Consider the following 17,399-nt stretch of genomic DNA (forward strand, 5'->3'; position numbering starts at 1 on the left):
TTATATACAGTATTTCTATGTGAATACACATTAATGGCAATTAAAATTATTTACACTTTCTGCATAGGGTGCCTTTGCTGTGCAAGTGTTTGATACAGTGCTTTGCTGATATACAGATTTCTTTTGTCTGTGCTTATATGGTTACCAAGATACATCCTAGGCTTACTTACAATAAACAGATCCTGGATAAGTATATTCTACTGTATGTAATGCTGTACCCTATTACTTGATGAGTCCTGAATAGCGAATGTTTCATTATGGGGTCAGTATACGCTTATGGCCTAAGTGTTTAGTGGTTACATTAAGGAGGTTTGTTACATGCTGATGCTATTTAGAAGGGATTTTCATCCTCTCAACTTTAAAGGCGAAACACATATATTGCCTGTAACTTTTATAAGTCACCTTGTTAAGGCGCCTGCCAAGTGAAATAATAATAACATAAATCATTGCATACAGATATGCTTATACTGTTTTAAGAAGGATTTCATTGTCTCAATTTCAATAGCCAGATCTAAACACATGAGGACATTTTCCTTAATATCTTAAGGTGTAAGTTCTACTTAACAGCCAAAACTGAAGTTATTTCTGGCTACACCACCTGAGAGTGGATTGACACCTATCTGGAGAAGATTGCACCATCTCCACATGCAACAGGTATGTTAACAACTATATGGTAGGTCACCGAATGTCAACACAAACTGGGGGCCGGGCAGACATCTACACCAACTATATATAGGAGGCTGTGTGGTCCAGTGGTTAAAGAAAAGGGCTTGTAACCAGGAGGTCCCCGGTTCAAATCCCACCTCAGCCACTGACTCACTATGTGACCCTGAGCAAGTCACCTAACCTCCTTGTGCTCTGTCTTTCGGGTGAGACGTAATTGTAAGTGATTCTGCAGCTGATGCACAGTTCACACACCCTAGTCTCTGTAAATCGCCTTGGATAAAGTAATCTGCTAAATCTGCTAAATAATAACACCTTCACTAAGATCATCCTGACTTCCATCAATCTGCCGTGCGCTGAAAACCATTTGCCCAGTTAAAACAAGAGCATACTTCAATCAATAAGCACCACAATACAGACAACCTACTTGCTGGACCCAACAATAACATCCCAAATATACTCGGCACAGAGGATACCCCACTAGTAACAGATCCACCAGGTGCTTCAGGGCCTATTCAACTACTAGTTTACAAGAGTATTTTTTCTCTCTCACTACAGAGGAACAACATCAACCACTTTAATTGCTCCAGTTTTCAGCGGGGATCAGCCATGGCACACAATCCAATCCATTTCTTTGTCGACTGGCATATGTAGGCATACTCATCCCTGACAATAGGCCAACTATATTTGGATAGTAAGTTGCAAAGGAGCCAGTCTTGTTCTTAGCTCCCCATTGGGCCAAAGGTTTTGGATTTCTGAGATCCTGGAAATAACAGAAGTAGTGCTCTGCACCTACAGTGGAGCAGCGATCTGCTGTCCAGAACAACAGGACGATGTTTTCAACAATACTTTGCGATTGATGTTAGCTGCCTGAAGACTGAAGGGTAACTACTAAAGAGCTATAGTTATCTGAACAAGTACAAACCCTACGTGGTCAAGAAAAATAAATAAACACATTTTAAATTAAAGGCAGATGAATGGAAAGAAGTCATCCTCAGGTGCGATCCAAAATCTATTTATTATCATACCTCAAGCTACCTGTTTCACAGAGGTTCTACCTACCTGCCATCAATGTTCACAGTGCTGCACTCTCCAACACGATACATAGGTGGGAATGTCACTCTGTAGGTCCCACCCTAGAGGGGCTAGAGTGTTTGGTGGGGCTACTACCTAAGACCCCAAGGAAACACATCATGCCTCAGGGGAGCCTCAGATGGTATTTAACTATTTAGGTTACCTCAGTTCAGACCTTGGCTACATGAAAGAGAACTGGCACTGCATTTCTAGTGACTGTGATCTCAGTAGAGGGATCACAAAACCAGGGCAGAACTATCTCCAAACAGACACATTTAATTTGCATCATCCTGCATCAAGTTCTGTTGCATCTTTGGAAGGAAACCATTTTCAGTATCCATCAAAACCCATGGGGTAAGGTAGGGTTAATATATGGGCAAGGTAGGGTTAATATATGGGCAAAACTAAAATATGCCCAATACAGGACTTCTGCCACGCTGTTACCTGGGCCTCCTCTGAGACCTTGTTAGCGCTACAACTGTAATAAGTCTTTTTTTCACTCTATGTATTCCGTGTCTTCCTCTACTAACTCCTACCAACCGCCCTATTTCCTTAAATGCTTTGGTATAGATTCACACTGTGTGGAGTTCATCAGACGAGATAAGACAAAGAGTACCTGTAATATGGTTTCTTCGTAGGATGAACTCCTCACACCTATATCCCACCATCCTTTCCCCTTTTTTTTCTTTACTGTTCTTATTTTTGAAATTTGTATCAGTGATTTATGGGTAAGAGAACAGTTTATTCCTCCTGACCAAGCAGCATAGAGACCAGGAGTTCACACTGTGTGGAGTTCATCATCCTACGAAGAAACCATATTACAGGTAATCTTTGTCTTTCACATGCGATGCTCGGATATATTGTGAGAAGTGTTGAATTTAAATCAAGGGAAGTAATGTTAAAACTTTACAATGCATTAGTAAGACCTCACCTAGAATCAGTTCTGGTCATCTCGTTACAAAAAGGATATTGCTGCTCTAGAAAGAGTGCAAAGTAGAGCAACCAGAATTATCCCGGGTTTAAAAGGCATGTCGTAGGCTAAAAGAATTGAATCTATTCAGTCTTGAACAAAGAAGACTACGCGGTCCGATTCAAGCATTCAAAATCCTAAAAGGTATAGACAATGTCGACCCAGGGGACTTTTTTGACCTGAAAAAAGAAACAAGGACCAAAGGGTCACAAATGGAGATTAGATAAAGGGGCATTCAGAACAGAAAATAGGAGGCACTTTTACACAGAGAATTGTGAGGGTCTGGAACCAACTCCCTACTAATGTTGTTGAAGCTGACACCCTGGTATCCCTCAATAAGCTGCTTGATGAGATTCTGGGATCAATAAGCTACTAACAACCAAACGAGCAAGACGGGCTGAATGGCCTCATCTCGTTTGTAAACTTTCTTATGTTCTTATAAGGGGCGACTAAAACACATGTTAATAAGCTACATTTTCAAGAAAACATTTGTTTGTGTGAATTTTCATACCAAATGTAACATTGATAAAATATGTAGGATGATAACATAAGGATCAACTGTCATGTCCTATAGTAAAACCAGAAAAAAAGATCTGTAAGCAATATACATTTCTGGGTTTCTCAGGCTAGTCACCTGATATTCTTCTTCTTAAACACTAAAGAGGAATGTTCTACTCTTATGCTCATAATTAATCTGAGCATCAAGTCAAGCCTTTTAAAGTTTGTAACCTTGTAAAGCAGTGGAACATGACCACAGCTTCTGTAAGCAAAACTCTGTTTTCAGGTGACCACAGGGTTCCAGACCACCAACATGCTCACAGCACTGCCTAGCTCTTTCCTCGACCCCCTGCTCTCAATCACACTCATGGAGGATGCAGAAATACGCCTTCTGGTACTGGAGATTCTGGTCAGCCTCATTGATCGCCATGACAACCGGACCAAGTTCCCAACCATCAAGTACTTCCAGGAGAAACTCCTATTTTTCTGTTCTTTATTACTTGGAGTAACCCATTTGGTTTCAGGTTGTAATTATATCTATACTATAGTAGGTTTTCCTCTGTAGTTATCCCAATCTTGTTTTGTGACATCAAGGTTAATTTATCATGGTGATTTACTGTACTATATGCAGTGTATATTTACTGCAGTATTTAAGTTGAAGGAATTTGAGTAGAATAACTAATGACTGTGATTGTTTGCCTAATTAACTTCTTATAGTTTATCTCCTATAGTGTTTAAATTATGATTAATTTCTGCATTTATTCTATGGTATTACTTCTTTAAAATCTTAAATATTTGTTTTTCTGCAGCATTATCTCTGATATATCTGTGCTCAAGTTAAAGGTAGACAAGTGCTCCAGACAAGACAACCTCTTCATGAAAAAGGTATGTTCTCATTGTTTCTACTGTATGCGCATTGTTAATTGTTAAAAAAACACCACTGGGCTGTGTATTACTCTGAAGAAACCCTAGAAGCACCCATGGGTGCCTAACTTTGTTTAAAAGTTGGAGGGCAAAGAGACCAGCTTGTTTTTGCTAAGAAGCTCTGGGAAACCAAATTTTTACCTAAATCTTTTTCACTTTTTTGTAATAGTAAACCCACAGTTGGGCAGGTGTTTCAGCATAAAATGTAGAATATATACCAACTGAGCAGTTGTTACGTACAAACACAAGTAGCACCAAATGGCAGAACCAGTTCCAATGGCATATGTGCACAATGCTGTATAGTACCTACAATTGCAAAGGGATGTGTTAAACAAACACAAACAATAACATGTACACAGTGTTATAATGTGGTTGATGCTACGGAGAATGTTTTTCACGTTTTTGTCATCAAACATTGCTGAGATCAGTTATCACAGCGAAACCAGCTGCTACGAGACTTAACATGGAAATGCTTAGTGCTAATTGGTTGAAACACTAGATGCCAGGCCCCACATGGCAGTGCTAATTTGTTGAAACAGTTGATTAATGGCAATATTAAAGGCAGTGCAGATCAACCATGCTCACTGCTCATACGTTAACAAGAGAACAGTTGTGAGCTCGACCGCACCGCCAGCACTTCCCGCATCCTTGGGCACCAAAATAAATAAATAAACAAAAGGATGCACCACTGGGGTAGGTTAGTATGTGAAATTTAGCCGCCTCCACGTTTGGCGGGTGCTAATTTCAAAACCTGCAATTCCTTTAAAAGAGATATCAGTATATCATCGACTCCATTAGTATATATTGAGGAGTTGACTTGTTTATCAATCAGCACTTATTTCTATTTTTTTGCAGTCATTCAGGGACATAATAGGGATGGAAATTTTGAATGTTTAAACGTATACATTTATTAAACTGTAAATCATGAAAGAAAAGGTCTTGGTTGTTTGAATGTAAACTCCACTTGATCCTAGACATATCCCATTGTGCAATGAGCCGGCCAGACGCTTCTGGAATTTAAGCGGGAGTAGAGGAAAGAATTTTTTTTTTATTTATTCCATTGCTAGCAAGCAGGGAATACTGACACTGTACTAAAGGCTTCAGAAGAGGCTGCTGAAACGCTGCCTGGACAATGGGAGTTGAGACAGCTGTGATTCTGGCCAATGGGAGTGTGGAGGAGGCGGAGACAGTCTGCCTTGTTTGTTGTGGACAGAGAGGAATGAGGGAGCGAGCAGTGTCTAAAAGCTCGCAGCTCTGACTAATTTTACTAAAGTTACTAGTTTTTGTATTTAAATGCTATATATTTATTTGTCTCCTTTTGTGAGAGAGCATTTTATTTCATACAAACAGATAGCTATATGTTTTTTTTTCTTTTTCATTTTACCTTTTAATGTTTCCTTATCATAATCCGGTGTAAATGAGTATTGATCTGTAAAGTCTAAGCACACTTCAGTCAGAGAACAGAAGCAACACACAATGGTATCACAGTTAATCAGGACAGTGCCTGTTGGTTTATTGTCTCCCTGGTCCCAGGCAGATGGGTTGTTGAGTTGGGTTGCAAAGTTCAGTACACAAAGCAGGTTATCATACAAACGGTCTCACTGCCAGCAGAGTAGTCCAAACAGTCCAAGTCATGCACAGGTATTTAATAGTTTCTTTGTTCAATAATCTCTCCTTCTCTTAAACCGATCCAGCAAAAGCTGTCTCACCTCAAAACACACACACCCTTAATGAGGTTTTAGCTGCCCTTTAAATACAGGTGGTTGAGGGTTGATTGCCCTATCAACGACCCATTAACAATCCATTAGCACCTCATCACATTCCTCCCAAGACACCTGTCTCCGGGTAGTTTTCCCTGTCTGCCATTTTGTGACTGTCGGCCATTTTGTGTTCAGTGTTCGGCCATTTTGTGTGAGGACACAACCCCGACAAAATGTCTGCCCGCACATACCTCCCATTGATTACCTCACCCCTGGGATTGCCACAATATATACGAGGAAAGTCTGTCATTCGTGAGGGAGGATAGGCTTTAAGAATTTTGAAGTGTATCTGACTCGACTTTTCTTTTTTTGCGGAATTAACGTGTTTCCTGTAAAGCTATTTATTATAGATGACAAAACATAACACATTTTTACATTTCTTTTGAGTTTTATTTTATATTTGTTCACCTTTCAGTGCGGCTTAATAATGTTTTTATTTGGTTGAATGATCCTTAAACTTATTTAATTATTTCTAACCACATTTTAAAAAAGCACAGTATAGAATAGTATAGAAAATAAAATTATATACTCAACCTTAACTTGAAAAATACAAATACTTGGTGGTCTAGAATGGCAGGGGGGGCGAGAGGAGGTGTAACACCCATTTGCAGGCACCGAACCGGTACCAAATAGCATTCCTTTCTTACTGTGCATTGCTTGCTATTTGCATTATGCCTGGGTTTTATTTGTATGACACGTGCAAAGGCAGCTTGCCTATCTAGTACCAAGCAGGCGTTGTTGACAGTCCAGTTACTGTCTTTAACAAGCTGAGGCAGCAACTGTACATTTTTTACTGTACATTTCTTGCTATTTGATTTATACCTGGGGTTATTCGTGTGACACATGCAAGGTCAGCCTGTCTGTCTGGTACCAAGCAGGCCTTGTTGACAGCTGTCTGCGAGTTTTGGACGCATTCCTCCAAGGTGCTCTGCGTCTCTAGGAGCTGGCGTTCCTGTCTGAGTACGTGGATTCAGATGGCGCATCCCCTGCGGTTAAAGCCCATATGCCACCTATTTCATAATTGTGGCAAAATGGTTGCACATGGTACAGGTGCAGGAGTGATGCAGTGCATAATTAAGCGACGGAGAGGTTTTGAAATCCGGTTTGGAAACAGTTTTTATTCATATCCAGGTCTGGTGACCAAATAATAATCCCTGGCAATACACAACAATGTGTAGAGCACAGAGTAAATAACAACAGGGTTACAGTCCCAAATAATAAACACAAATATCCATCCCACAATATACTAACACGGTCACCAGTCCTTGGTGCGTGCAGTAGTGCTCGTGGTGGGTGATACAGGTTTATAACAGTGACAATAGTGCAGTGCTGTTCCGGGTTTTGGTGCTGGCCCTTGGCGACAGCTCCGGAAGGTGTCAGTTGTCTAATAATAACAAACAAGACAATTATAGACAAACAAACAAAACATTCACGATACGTATAATCACTGCTCTCTTCTCGGGTCCTTTCAGGTTTAAAATACAAACCAAAGCGAAAGAACAGATTGCGATTCTCCGTCCCCTTTTATGCTGTCACACATGACCTCTTAGTAAACGAGTGCAACTGCCTCTCCAATCTGCAGCTGCCATGTCGTTTCCCTTCCAGGTCAATGCATTCTTACAACGGAGTCTCGCCTTCATCCAGACTGGCCGACTTCCCAACCCTGGGAAATAACTGTCAGACCAGGCCGTCCAAAGAACTCTGTTCTCGCTGCTTAGCGACCTCACGGTTCGGGAGGGAGATTTACAATCAAGAATCATTGTATTTCTGTCACAATCATTTATACTTTTGCTCTTTAATTGTAAGAAAATTACAATGGTGAAGCCTGTTTTGAGTGCTTCCGCCAAAAAAGTCTGAATCCAAATTGTAACACCTGTGACGTCACTAGAGGAAAACAAAGCACAAATGTAAACACAATATTGCACTGTATCCAGCTTGTTTGACAGACTTCTAGAGGTATATATTGTACTTATTAAATTATTTAGCCGACTTACTTATACTACTTATTGTTATTCATCTTTTATTAGGCCTAATATTTATTTATTATACGTTATGTTGTTACTAAAACAGTAAAAATAATAGGCCTATTTTAGTGGTGGTTAAACTCTGTGCTATAGTGTTTTGTGGTAACGCCACTTAGAGTAGACATAGTGCACTTATTTCCAAATGATCCTGCTAAAATACGACTTTGGGTCAAGTTTGTCCAAATTAAAAGGAAAGCTTTTCATGAGACGTCCAATTCCGTGATTTGCGGCGAGCATCTGACAGCTTTGTTAATGAAAATAGTAACATGAAGAGTTGTTTTTTTTTTTTTTTTTGTCGTTGTCAGTTAAATTACTCTCAGAATACATTTCAGTCTCCACTTCGACCTCACGTCAGATAGGTGCACAGGAATGCGTTGCATATAAAAAAGTATTTGTGAAAGTAAAATCAACCAGCTCGTCAGCCCACTTCAAGTTCAATATTTCTGATGCAGAAATCGTAAATGAATGATTCTGCTCATCCAGCTTTTTAGGTAAGCTTTGGATTTACAGTGTTATCTTTAAAAGGTTATAATGTTGATATGCTAAAGAATCTGTGCGGCCCTCATGTAACTTTTTTTTTTTTTTTTAATTACCTCCCCCCCCCCCCAAAAAAAAATAAAAATAAAAATAAATTAACACACTTACAAAATGTACAATAATAATATGTTATCAAGGTAATAAGGTAAAAAATTAAATAAGCAGAGTAGGCTACCACCACCACTATACAAACTATTGCTCTTATAAGTAATAATAATATAATAATAGTAGTCATGGGTTTCATAAACACACACACTACTGTAAGCACTTAAGTAATGAATAGCTTTTCACACTACGTGCAGTTAACAAGGACCTTATTTAATTTGTCTATATAAACAATGCTTTCATTTTGGAAATCAGTGCTTTAATTGCCAGATACAAAACATGATACACAGATCAAAGTACACATAAGTTAACTGCAATAGCCGGGGGGAGCTGTACAGAATATATCCTCATACCAATCAGCATTGCCAGCCCGCTGACACGGGGGCATATCCCTTGTGTTCCCGATGCAAGGATCGCTATTTTCCATTGCTGGAGGTTCAAATTGGTAAGGAATCGGGCCTACAGCCACTACTACTACTACTACTTCTTCTTCTTCTTCTTCACAATTTACTCCATTTGAACCCTCACTCTCCCTGTTCTAATTGTCATAAAGATTGTTCAATTTGTCACAATCTGAAGTCATTGTATACCAGTATCTCTGCGGCATGTTTTCTTCTAGTGACGTCACGCCAACCTCGTGCATCTTCAGTGCGTGGTTGGTGTTTTCCGGAATTATTGATCTTGATCTTGACCAGTGAGATGTAATTTCTTGCCCATTATGAAAATAACCTAAGTGCTGCCCGAAAGCCAAAACATTATTTTCTATGTGAGCTATGGACTTTAAGTTCTTCCTCTAACGGTAGAGCTTATGCCATTGATCAAAAGGTCACTGCGGTCTTGCAGGTGCTCTGGTCTACAGATCTGCGGCGTTGCTGCTTGAGCAGACGCCCCCTTGAGGGCAGCAACAGTACTGTACACTACTGTACCAACCTGGTGCTTCAGGCACCAAACCAGTACCAACTGACCCATACCGTTCAGGTACAGTCCCGGTTCCGACCTGCTACTGACCGAGGTTTTTCAATCCCCAATCTTGTTGACAGTCCAGTTGCTGTTTTTAGCAAGCTGAGGCAGCAACTGTACATTCTTACAGTATATTGCTTACTAATTGCATAATGACTGGGTTTATCCCTGTGACATATGCAAGGCCAGCCTGCCTGTGAACAAGCAGATGCTCTTCCTGCCTGAAGCAGCAGCACGCAGAGGAAGCACTGGTAAAACGAATTTTTGAGAGTTTTGTGTGCATTCTCCAAGTGTACGATGGAGAAACTTTTCTCCTGCAGCTCTACAGAGCGCTTTGCGTCCCTCACCTGTACAGTGCGCTTCCCCATCACCTTCTCTTAGAAGAGGTGGCTGCGTCCTCACCCTATGGCTCTGTGCCAAGGGAGAGCCACGCACCTGGGAATAGAGTAGCGTTGAGCAGCAGTGTGCTCCATTCTGTCTGGTTCCAGCCCGCTACTGACCAGAGTTTACATCCCAGTGTGGTACCAAGCAGGCCTTGTTGACAGTCCTGTTACTGTCTTTAGCAGTTGAGGCAGCAATTGTACATTCTTAAGGTACATTGCTTGCTATTGCATAAGGCCTGGGTTTTTATCCCTGTGCCAGCAGCCTCAGGGACCGGCACAGCCAGCTGCCCCTGCGGCCAGACCGCCCCCCGTCGCAGAGGCAAGAGCCTCAGGCCAAGCCACAAGGTGAGCAAGCAGAGGCCCTACGGGTTTGCTGCCACAGGTCCAGAGCCCCTTCTCAGGGAGCCATCTGGAGTATTGGTGTCTGTGCACCACAGACATCCGGATGCTTACTACACTTCAGACCGGCTACTCACTGCAGTTCAAGCACAGTCACCCTCCCTTTCAGGGCGTGACTGCATCAGTCGCAGACCCACAGGATGCCGCTGTGGTGTCTAAGAAAGTAGCAGTTCTGCTGCAAGAACGGGCTATTCATATAGTACACCTCCTCCAGTTGGAGGATGGGTTCTAATCCATGCCCAAGCGGAATGGTGGCCTCAGATCAATCCTCGACCTCAGGCAGGTCAACCTGTTCTGAGCCGAGGGAGGTTCAGAATGAAGGACCAGCACAATACTTGTTTGTTCTGACTCACCGTGTTTGTTTGTCTGTTAGTCCACTGTTTGTTTAGTGTTAGTCAGTTTTGTTTGTCTGTTTATTTTGGCCTCAAGTGCCGTGTGCTGTTTTGTTCAACCTTTTATTTTCTGTGTGTTAATAAAACACTGAGCAGCGCAGTGTCTCAGTATTGCCCGCAGTTGCTGTGTGTTTTAGTTTAATTTCCTGGCCTGACGTCACTCCTACAGCAAGCTGCTGCACACAGTGCTTACAAAGATACCACGAAATGTTCCTGTCAGGACACTGCACTCTGATTGGCTAGCATAATATTGTTAATAAAACAATGAACACATTACACATCTAAAGTAGTTCATGTTTGGTGGTGAATAAGCATTTTTGTTACTTAAAAAAAAAAGTTGTACCTTTGTAAGCACTGTGCCTGTTCACAATCCATTACATTCTTGGTCGCTGCTTACATTACATGTAGCAGGCTGAAGAAGAAAAAAATTGACTGAAGCTGTTCAAACATCATCACAGAGCCCAGTGTCTCTCAGGACGGGCGGAGACTGGTATGATGACATTGCTGGTCACTGCTTGACAGCTTTGGTAAGTCTCAGAATTTTCAGGTAAACAAAGTTAACCCATTATGTAATGGATACATTACTAGTTCAGGGAACCAGGGTTATGATAATAACCAAACGTATTCTGCTCTTACTTTAATTTGATCTTATTGTACTTTCATAACTGCTCTTACCTGTATTATGATATTCTGTAATGTGATATTTTACAGTGTGATAACTTGTATGTGATATTTTATAATGTGATACTGTGTACTGTGATACTGTGTACTGTGTACTGTGATTTGTAACAGTTGCAAGTTGCCCTGGATAAGGGTGTCTGCTAAGAAATAAATCATAATAAGAATTAGGGTTGGGCAACGATATGAAAATTATATATGAAAATTATATATCGATATCGTGCATGTATTTCAATATCGATATCGATAGTATAGAAGTATTCCAAAACACAGAATAATGTAATAACGCAATTGCAATATCAACCATATATACATATAGACATTAACAGATATTTATGAAAGAAAAGCAATAACCTCCCTCCTATCGACTCCTTTTCACAACTCTCCGTAGACTCTGCTACCTCCACCCTCTTCTCCTCCCTCACCTCCTCCCTCGACTCCCTCTGTCCCCCCACCTCCCGACCTGCTCGCCCCTCCCCTCCCCAACCCTGGCTCTCCTCTGCCCTCCGCTCAGCAAGAATCACACTGCAATCTGCTGAAAAGAAATGGAAGAGAACCAAACTCCCTGCTGCCCTAGACCTTTACCTCACTCTCCTCTCCTCCTTCTCCTCTACTCTCTCCTCTGCTAAATGTACTTATTTCCAATCTGTAATCCAAGCCTCCACTAACAACCCACGTAAACTATTCTCTACCTTCTCCTCCCTCCTAAACCCTCCCCCCCTCCTCCTCCCTCCTCTATCTCCCCTGATGACTGCCTCCTCCTTCTCTTCTAAAATCTCAGATATCCGCAAACTCTTTAACACCTCTCCCTCCCCCGCACCCCCTCCTGCTCCAACCCCTACACCCACTGCATCCCCTACTAACTCACCCTCCTTCTCCACCTTCTCGCCTCTCTCAGACTCTGACCTCTCCTCCCTGCTCCAGGGTCACCAACCCACCACGTGTGCTCCCCACTCACCTCTTTCAAGCTGCTGCTCCTGCTCTACTTCCCTTCATCTCCTCCCTTCTCAACACCTCTCTCCTTTCTGGTCTCTTTCCCTCTGCCTTCAAAAAAGCCTCTATCACTCCCCTCCTCAAAAAACCTACCCTCGACCCCACCTCCCTCCAGATCTACCATCCTGTCTCCCTCCTACCCTTCCTCTCCAAAACCCTCGAGCGGACTGTACACCGCCAGCTCTCTGCTTTCCTGTCCAACCACTCCCTGCTCGACCCTCTCCAATCTGGCTTCCGCTCTGCTCACTCCACTGAAACCACCCTCCTGTCTGTCACCAACTCACTAAAGTCTGCCCGAGCTGCCTCTCTCTCCTCTGTCCTAATTCTCCTCGACCTCTCTGCTGCCTTTGACACTGTTGATCACTCTATTCTACTATCATCTCTCGCTGACCTGGGGATCTCTGGCACTGCTCTGGTCTGGTTCTCCTCCTACCTCTCCAACCGCACTTACCAGGTAACCTGGCGTGGAGCAACCTCCACACCTAGCCTTCTCTTAACAGGAGTCCCCCAAGGGTCAGTCTTGGGTCCTCTCCTGTTCTCTCTCTACACCCGCTCCCTGGGCCCTCTCATCGCATCCTATGGTTTCTCATACCATTTCTATGCTGATGATGCTCAGATTTTCCTCTCCTTCCCCACCTCTGACTCCACTATCCCCTCCCGTATCTCTACCTGTCTGTCTGCTATTTCCTCCTGGATGCACTCGCATCACCTCAAACTCAACCTCTCTAAATCTGACCTCCTTTTCTTTCCCTCCCCCTCCCCCTCCTCTGATCTCTCTATCTCTGTTCCTCTGGAATCTACCACACTCTCTCCCTCTTCCTCTGCTAAGAACCTCGGAGTCACCCTGGACTCCTGCCTCTCTTATTCCCAGCACATCTCCACTCTGGCACGCACTTGCCGATTCTTCCTGAGCAACATCCGAAGAATCTGACCCTTCCTCACCAACTACGCCACCCAGCTCCTGGTCCAGGCCTTGGTACTCTCCCGCCTAGACTACTGCAACTCCCTCCTGGCTGGCCTCCCTGCGTCCGCCACCCGTCCACTCCAGCTCATCCAGAACTCCGCTGCCCGCCTGGTGTTCTCTCTGCCTCGCTTCTCCCACTCAACTCCACTACTCCACTCACTCCACTGGCTCCCGATCACCGCTCGCATGCAGTTCAAGACTCTTGTACTAGCCTACAGATGCCTTGACCAGACTGCACCCAGCTACCTCCAGACCCTCATCTCTCCCTACACCCCCACTCGACCTTTCCGCTCCGCCTGCACTGGAAGACTGGCTCTACCTCCTCTACGCTCCCCTGCCTCCAGAGCCCGCTCCTTCTCCACCCTCGCTCCACAGTGGTGGAATGACCTTCCTACAGATGTCAGGACCGCCCAGTCTCTGACCACATTCCGGCGCCTCCTTAAGACTCACCTCTTCAGACAGCACCTGTAGAACTCCTCTGTTTTTCCCCTGGGACACTATCACCCCTCCTTAAATGCGCTTTATTTGCTCTTATCTGCCCCCTATTTTACTGCATTTAATCCTGTACTTCAGAGCACTGCAATCTGCCAAGTGTTTAATCTGTAGTATTTTGTAGTTAATCATATAACTATCACTGTTATCTGCTGTATTATTGAATTGTATTTTGTCACACTTGTACTTGCTTGAACCATAGTCATTGTATTTATCTTGCTCTTATTGTATTATTACTTGTACTGTAACACTTGAAATGTATTTGCTTACGATTGTAAGTCGCCCTCGATAAGGGCGTCTGCTAAGAAATAAATAATAATAATAATAATAACTTACTTTAACTTAGTGGTGCTTTGCTCCACAATATCCATGGAGAAAAACAAGGTCTTGTTATGTTGTTTCAGTATTCCTTCCATGCCATCGTCAGCCACCCCACACCCGAAATATTTCTACCTACTGCGCAGACTAGTAATTTAATCTTCTCTGCGTATGTGCAGACACCACACCTAAAAAAGTGTTAAGTACGGTGTCATGGTGAATGTTGCATTATTTTGAGATGTCTTTTGATGTTTTAAAAGTACATCTCATTTATAATACAGAAAGTTCACATTTTAAAAATACATTAATAATAGTGTAATTAATCACATGGACAAAATGCAAATAGTGTTTGCTATCTTGTGAGCATGTTCTGAATGGAAGAATATATATATATATATATATATATATATATATATATATATATTTTTTTTTTTTTTTTCTGTGGCATGTGTGATTTGCCCATGCTATTACCAAATGAACGGTACTGATGGAAACTGATCAATGCACATTTTATTATGGGTTTAAAACAGCAAATTCAGCTCTTAACGAAAGAATGGATTCAGTTGCAGATAAAAAAAATAGCTGATAACCATGTTAAATAAAAGAAAGCAAGGGATAATAAAATCACTACTGTTTAAAAAGATTAAACAATAATTTTTTCACCGACCCTGAGTTTGTGTACGCGCATTAAAACCTGTTGGTTTACTTTGGCATAGACAGAAAACATAGTAAATGTTTTTTGGAATGCTATTTGGTAAATTGCCAAATACTGTTTGCTGCCTTGTTTTGTAAATAATTTGCACACAGTTTTTTAAATTTAGTAATCGCCACTTTGTTTTTTTTCTCCCCAATTTAATAGTGTCCAATTCTTTTTGTTTAGCTCAGCTCACCGCTACCACCCGCTGACTCGGGAGCGGTGAAGACAAGCCGATCGCTTTTTTTTTTTTTTTTTTTTTAATTTAGTCGTTGCCAATTATTTTTTATTATTTTCTCTCAATTTGGAATGGCCAATTATTTATTACGGTCGGCTCACCGCTACCACCCCTGCGCTGACTCGGGAGGGCGAAGATGAACACATGCTGTCCTCCGAAGCGTGTGCCGTCAAGCCGACCGCTTTTTTTCACACTGCAGATTCACCGTGCAGCTACCCAGAGCTACAGCGTCTGAGGACAACGCAGCTCTGGGCAGCTTACAGGCAAGCCCGCAGGCGCCCAGCCAGACTACAGGGGTCGCTGGTGCGTGGTGAGCCGAGAACACCCTGGCCGACCTAACCCTCCCTCCCCCCCAGGCGGCGCTCGGCCAATTGTGCGCTGCCCACTGGGAGCTTCCGTCCTCGGTCGGCAAAGGAATAGCCTGGACTCGAGTGCAGCTGTCTTTTGACAGATGTACCAGGCTTCAAATCAGACTACAACTACTACCACAAAGAAAAAAAAAATACTACTACAACCAACTGTGCAATTACTACTACTAATAATGATAACAGTAAAACTGTTGGATATATAGGGATGTTCAATAACACTGATCTATATATTTTACAAGGTAACCTTTTATCAAAACAAGACCTGTTTTGTAATGGGACAGCCCATCTTTAGTATGTCCAATAGGAATGCATGGGTGGGGTCATGTGTTTATTTTCAGTCTTTTGGATCGTTTTCAATTCGTGTCCAGTGTGGATGCAGCTTTATGACGAATGTGCAGAACATATACAGTATGACTTCAATTTTCCACACCGTGATTACATAGCAAGATCTGTGCCACTTCCATATGTGATAAAGTCCCCAGGTCAAGGCTGGTTTGCGCCCTTTAAATAGTTGACCCAGACACAAGAACTGCAAGTTAAGTGCTTTCTGCTCACTTTTATTCACACAGATAAAACACTGGAACAAAATAAAATACACAAAACCAAACAAAAGCCTAACTCCACCTAGGAATGCTAACTAAACTTTGCAAGACTCCTAAATTATAAGCCAGTCTGCTAAGCCGTTTACCAGTAACAAAGCCCACTTGCTACTAAAATAAGTTGCACACAGTACACATTTTACACAGCTCTGACCACACATGTTACACACAGTTTTTACCCAGACTTCTAACAAAACCTTTTGACCTGCTTAATATACACCTGCCTTCTTAACTACAGGCAGGTGTCCATCATTCTATTAGGGCCAGGTGTTTCCCTGGCTAATTACAAACCCCAAGGCATTCTGATGTAGTCCTGTATCACACCCCTGGACTACATTTTCCCTCTTTCCTCCCCCTACTCTGCCACACATGTTAAGACAATATAAACTGTTGTGCTTTCGATTATCATTGGACTTCAGTGCATTATTAAGTTCAATGCTCTGTTTTAAGTTTTCCACCTTTTCATGCATATATTAACTAATACAAAATTATCAGGACTGTATAATAGTTTGATACAGAGTAGCGAATCATTATAGTTGGAAGTGTGCAAGTACTGTACCGGTGGTATAAATGCATATTTCTATTAATATTATAATAAGGATTCTTTAAGGATTCTTGCTGGACTGGTCATATCCTGTAGGCTTATTGATTTATTGCTATATTGATTTTAGTTCAATAACTATAACTTATCAATTGACATAAGAGCATAACTCCAGACAAAATGCACAATTATCCTTGGCTTTCCCAGCTGTTTTGTTTAGCTAATTTGTGCAGCTAATTTATTGGTAGTCAGAAAAAACACGATTGCAAAGCTGCATTACTTCTACGTTATCTCACTGCTACAGTATCGCGACAGGTAAATAGCTGTTTTTGGCTACCACTGTATCATTGTAATGGAACTGTTATCCCTTTAATACAGAGCCATTACTGTCTGTTGCAATTATAGTGCCATTGTATTGCCATTAAAGACCGTTCGCCTTAATTTAATCATCCCTTTGCCAGTCAACTTTACCAATGGTGACCTGCTTCGTCACATAAGTAACACCTTATTGACTGAGCTATTGGAATGTCTTGCATAATGGGGACATTTGATTAAACGTTGCATCAACGTTTATGCAACATTATTGTACGCTCTGTGACTGTAGACCATTGTGACACACTTTCACAGTATTGACACCTATTTTAAGCTAAATCTTGACCTGGTCTAATTTTGATTACACTATGCCTGGAAATTTGAGTTGCTGTTCTATATGTTATAGTCTTAGTAACCAGGGTTTTTCATTTGCTGACACCTGTAATGATAGTTATATTCTTGGTGGGAGGGGTGAAGTAAGACTTTAGTAACTTATGGAAAATAGATTAAATA

The 17,399-nt window shown here is 42.0% G+C and overlaps 1 protein-coding gene across 5 annotated transcripts in view; it reads left to right on the forward strand.

Annotated features, from left to right (window-relative positions):
* LOC117402952 (protein EFR3 homolog B) overlaps nt 1–17,399 on the forward strand; it is a 214,956-nt gene that overhangs the window by 140,998 nt on the left and 56,559 nt on the right. For all 5 annotated transcript variants that reach the window (XM_059024327.1, XM_034004675.3, XM_034004674.2 and 2 more), the window contains 2 exons: nt 3,492–3,664; nt 4,015–4,090. In XM_059024327.1, the coding sequence (XP_058880310.1) occupies nt 3,492–3,664; nt 4,015–4,090 (249 nt within the window). The remainder of the gene's footprint in view (nt 1–3,491; nt 3,665–4,014; nt 4,091–17,399) is intronic.

This window comes from Acipenser ruthenus, chromosome 5, assembly GCF_902713425.1.
Source record: "Acipenser ruthenus chromosome 5, fAciRut3.2 maternal haplotype, whole genome shotgun sequence".
NCBI lineage: Eukaryota > Metazoa > Chordata > Actinopteri > Acipenseriformes > Acipenseridae > Acipenser > Acipenser ruthenus.